This window comes from Emydura macquarii, unplaced genomic scaffold (assembly GCF_026122565.2).
Source record: "Emydura macquarii macquarii isolate MOO-44397 ecotype Brisbane River unplaced genomic scaffold, CSIRO-AGI_Emac_v2 contig_3679, whole genome shotgun sequence".
Taxonomy (NCBI): domain Eukaryota; kingdom Metazoa; phylum Chordata; order Testudines; family Chelidae; genus Emydura; species Emydura macquarii.
In genome coordinates, this window is record NW_027133816.1 from 1 (window position 1) to 3,907 (window position 3,907).

The window sequence follows — 3,907 nt, forward strand, 5'->3', positions numbered from 1 at the left end:
CGGCAGCCCCGGTAGCCACGGAGCTGGGAGCGGAAACACATCGACGCCCCCTGGGAACAGAGACAACAGCACAGCAAACTGCTGCACCCAGCTGGAGCGTTTCCTATCCCGGCTGAACCAAAGTCTGTGCCACCCGGCCCAGCCCGGCCCAGCAGGTAACCCCGGCTCCTGTGTCTCTGAGCCGCCCTCCGCCCCGGGTGCTGCCCATGGAAACCCAGCTGCCGTCCCAGGCTGTGGGGCTGGTGCAGAGCAGGGACATGCCGCCCCCTGCTGGCTGCACCCACCTACCCGCCCCCCCCCCCCAGTCCCGCTCGGTGCCCGTCTGTCACTGCAACCGCCTCGGCTGGGGCTGGGCGTGGGGCTGGACCGAGACCGTGTGGGGCAGCGACATCTAGTGGCCGTGCCAGGTACTCACAAGTGGGGACCCCATGGGCGGGTTTTGAAATAATCCAGCACCGGGATGGCCACGTTTGCAGAGCGACGTCGGGTCCCAGTGGAGAGACTGTGCCATGGACTCACCATCCCTCTCCATCCCCTGACAGCCCTGGGGTCCAACTTCCACTCCTGGGCTCCCCAGCCCACGCCTCACCTTCCCCCCCACCCCCCCATACCCGGCTAGATTTCCACTAACACGTGTTCCGTTATCCTGGCCCCTTCTAGGGCACTCTGGCCTGTAAAGTGGCTTTGCAATGGATGCAGACACCCCATGAGATCCCCCCTGCACAGATTAAGTGAAGCTGGGTTAAGAGCACTGCACCCGCCCTGCTCCCAGCCCCCTGTGTAGGGGGCAGACTGGGGGTGTGGCTAGAGTGCAGTGCACTATGGGTATTTGCTGCTTCCCAGGGCTCACAAGGCAGCAATGGATAAGGCAGAGCAGCCCCGAGGCTGCTCTAACTGACACCAGGAGCCAGGCAGGGACCTGCACAGCCCCAGATTTCAGGCAGCACAAAGGGGATTTAAACCCATTTTACCCCCATCCCCTGCCCCAGCCGCAGGAAGGGGGTGGCCGGGATTGAGGCCCGGGGCGCTCAGAGCATTAGTGATGCTTCTCTCTCTCCAGGGGGCTCCGGGTGCAAACTCTGCCCCTCGGACTGGCGGCCGCGCGGGGACAAGTGCTACTGGGTCTCCAGAGACAGTAACACATGGAACAAGAGCCACGCCAACTGCTCAGAGAGGGGGTCTCAGCTGCTGGTGATCCGGGACCAGGAGGAGCTGGTAAAGGGGCGATAACATCCCACTGGAGCTGCCCCTGCAGGGATGGGCCCTGGGTACAGAGGCCAAGGGGCTCATTCAGATACATTTTAGAGCTTGGATTTTCACAGCTGCCTAGGGTGTTTGGACACTCCCTTCCCATTAATTGTTAATAACAGGGTATCCGAACCCCTTAGGCGGCTTCGACACACCCAGCCTACAGCACTAGCCCCGGGATCCGTGGGTAGCGGCTTTAAGCCACCGTTAACCTCCCCATTCTGTGTGTGACAAACACAGCTCAGCTGGAACGCAGGGGCTGGGTGTGAGAAAGAGCGAGGTATGTAAAGGGAGGGATGGACAGACAGCTGTGCATGGGGATTGCCAGACGGACACGACAGCCTGTAGTTGTGGGGCTGACGTAGATGCAGACTTGGATGTGCAAGACCAGAGAGTTACACTCACCAGCTGCCTGTCGCATGCTCACTGCAGGAGTTTCTGAAGGACCTGACCAAAGGGTCAAAGAAGTTCTGGGTTGGACTGTCCGTCCCCTCCCCGCAGAAGGCCTGGGTCTGGCTGGACGGCTCCCGGCTGGATCTCACCCGGTGAGTGATTCCTTGAGTCAAACACTTTCCCTCCCCTCTGCGGGCGGAAGGGGCCGGGGGAAGTTTGGGGGAAGGTCGGGATCCCAGCGGGAGCCGGGCTCAGTGTCAGACGATGCTGGGACCAGGAGGGGTGATGGGGAGCCCGGCTGAGAGGGGGGATAAGCAGGAGCAGGCAGGGCCATGGGGCAGGGAGAGATTTGTTTGTCCCCCCCAATGCAGAGGTGGTAGCTGGAGCCCAGGGGCCAGGAAGGGGGAAAGGGGCCAGGCCAGAGCCTTGGGGAACCCCCAGAGCGTGGGGTAGGGGAGGAGGGGAGAACAGAGCAGCCAGGGAGACAGGAGAGGACCAGGAGGGGCAGCATCTGTGCAGCTCTGTGGGGAGGAGACGTGGAGCAGGAGAGGGGGCTGGGCAGGGTGTAGCGCAGCAGGAGGATGAGGATGGAGCAGATCCCTGGGATCTGGGCAGGGAGAGGCCGTTACAGACCCCGGCCAGGCCCCTGACAGCGGTGGAGAGGGGGCAGCCCCCCAGGGCAGAGCTGGAGGAGAGGCCGGCTGAGTGTCGTTAAAGCAGGGAAGAGCCACCAGCGACTGAGTGTGATCAACCCACCCGCGCTGACAGGGGCCCTCTGCTTTGTCCCGCAGGTTCCTGGGGCTAGGCCAGGCTGAAGAGAACAGCTGTGGGACGCTGAAGGGGAATCAGATTCGTTCGGACAGCTGCAGCGCTGGATATCAGTGGATTTGCCAGCGAGACGCCGTCCTGCTCTGAGCAGGGTATGGCAGTGACCTCAGGGGGCTGCACCGTTATCCCCATTTCACCCCTGGGAAACCGAGACACAGAAACTGACCGGCCCAAGGTCACATGGTGAACTGGTGGGAAATGGAATCCAGGCGTGCTGGTTCCCAGCCCCCATCCCTGTAACCCACTAGCCCCTCCCTCCTCACAGCGCTGGGGCTGTCAGGAATAAGGCTCTGCACAGTCAGGGGGAAATTTATCCCAGCTCCCCCGGCACTGGGAGAGAGAAATCTGCCCCGGGGCGGGTAAATCCGCACAGCTCCAGTGTCTTCAAGCTAGTGGCCAGCTGGGGATCCTGGCCCAGTGACTCCAGCCTCACGGGGTCCCAGAGCTCAGGCTCCAGCCATTAAACAGCCAGTGCCTTAGCACAAGGCCACATCAGCTGATCCAGGCCAGCCCCAGGTGCCGAGCTGCCGTGTAGACACAGCCTTTGTGCTGCACTTTCCCCAGCTGTGAAACGTGGATGGTCCTGACCTTCCTTTGTGACGCATGGTGAGATCTGCTGACAGCGATAGGTCAGAGGCAGTAGCAGTGGGGGTGCTGGCCCCTGGGGACCCCACGCAGGAATTTTTTGGGACCCCCCCCATACTCAGACAAGTTCTTATCATAAAATGTGAGCAGGGGCCCCTGGAGCTGCTGCAGCCCCTACAGAATCGCTTCGTTTGCTCCTGCCTGGCACCGGCTTCGCTAGTGATTATGATCTTCACACGCACATTAAAGCTTCCTGTGAAACCGCTCAACCGCTGAGTGTGCTGCTTCTTGACGGGCCCCGGAGCACAGAGATCCCTGGCTTGGGATTCAGGAGCCCTGGGGTATTCCTGCCTCTGACCTGTCACGTGACTGTCGACATGGCATTTACCTTCTCTGTGCCTCAGTTTCCCCTCCCAGCCTCTGTCCTCGCTATTTAGATTGTGAACTCCTTGGGGCAGGGCCTGGCTCACTGTGTGTCTGGGCAGCGCCCGGCCCAACGGGGCCCTGATCTCAGCTGGTGCCTACAGCTGCTGCTGTCATACATGATGCTGGGCAGGGTGGTTGGGGCGTGTGTGCAACTGTTCACACTTTGTCTAAGCAGGAATGGTTCCCGGGATTGTGCATGGCCAGAACGAACAGCCCAGCTGTGTGATCTCGCACAGTCCAGGGGGCTCAGGACACACATGGTCTTTTCCAGGGAGGAGACAGCAGTGCTGAGCCCTGCCCTTTATAGGCAGAGACTGGAGAAAAACCCTTCCCCCAATCAGTGCCCTTCTCTTAGAGGGCATCACCCCCCATGGGCAGAGTTTCCCCTCCATGGGGCAGCCCCTCCCCAGCGGGCAGAGGGGAAGAC

At 61.4% G+C, this 3,907-nt stretch overlaps 1 protein-coding gene across 1 annotated transcript; it reads left to right on the top strand.

Annotated features, from left to right (window-relative positions):
* Positions 1 to 10: 10 nt before the first annotated feature.
* LOC137145933 (killer cell lectin-like receptor subfamily B member 1B allele B) lies at positions 11 to 2,556 on the top strand (the record flags this gene model as incomplete). The annotated part of the gene is made up of 4 exons (XM_067536928.1): positions 11 to 155; positions 1,061 to 1,215; positions 1,681 to 1,793; positions 2,433 to 2,556. Coding segments are annotated over 4 exons (537 nt in total), but the record flags the coding sequence as incomplete, so codon positions are not given.
* Between the last annotated feature and the right edge of the window lie 1,351 nt (positions 2,557 to 3,907).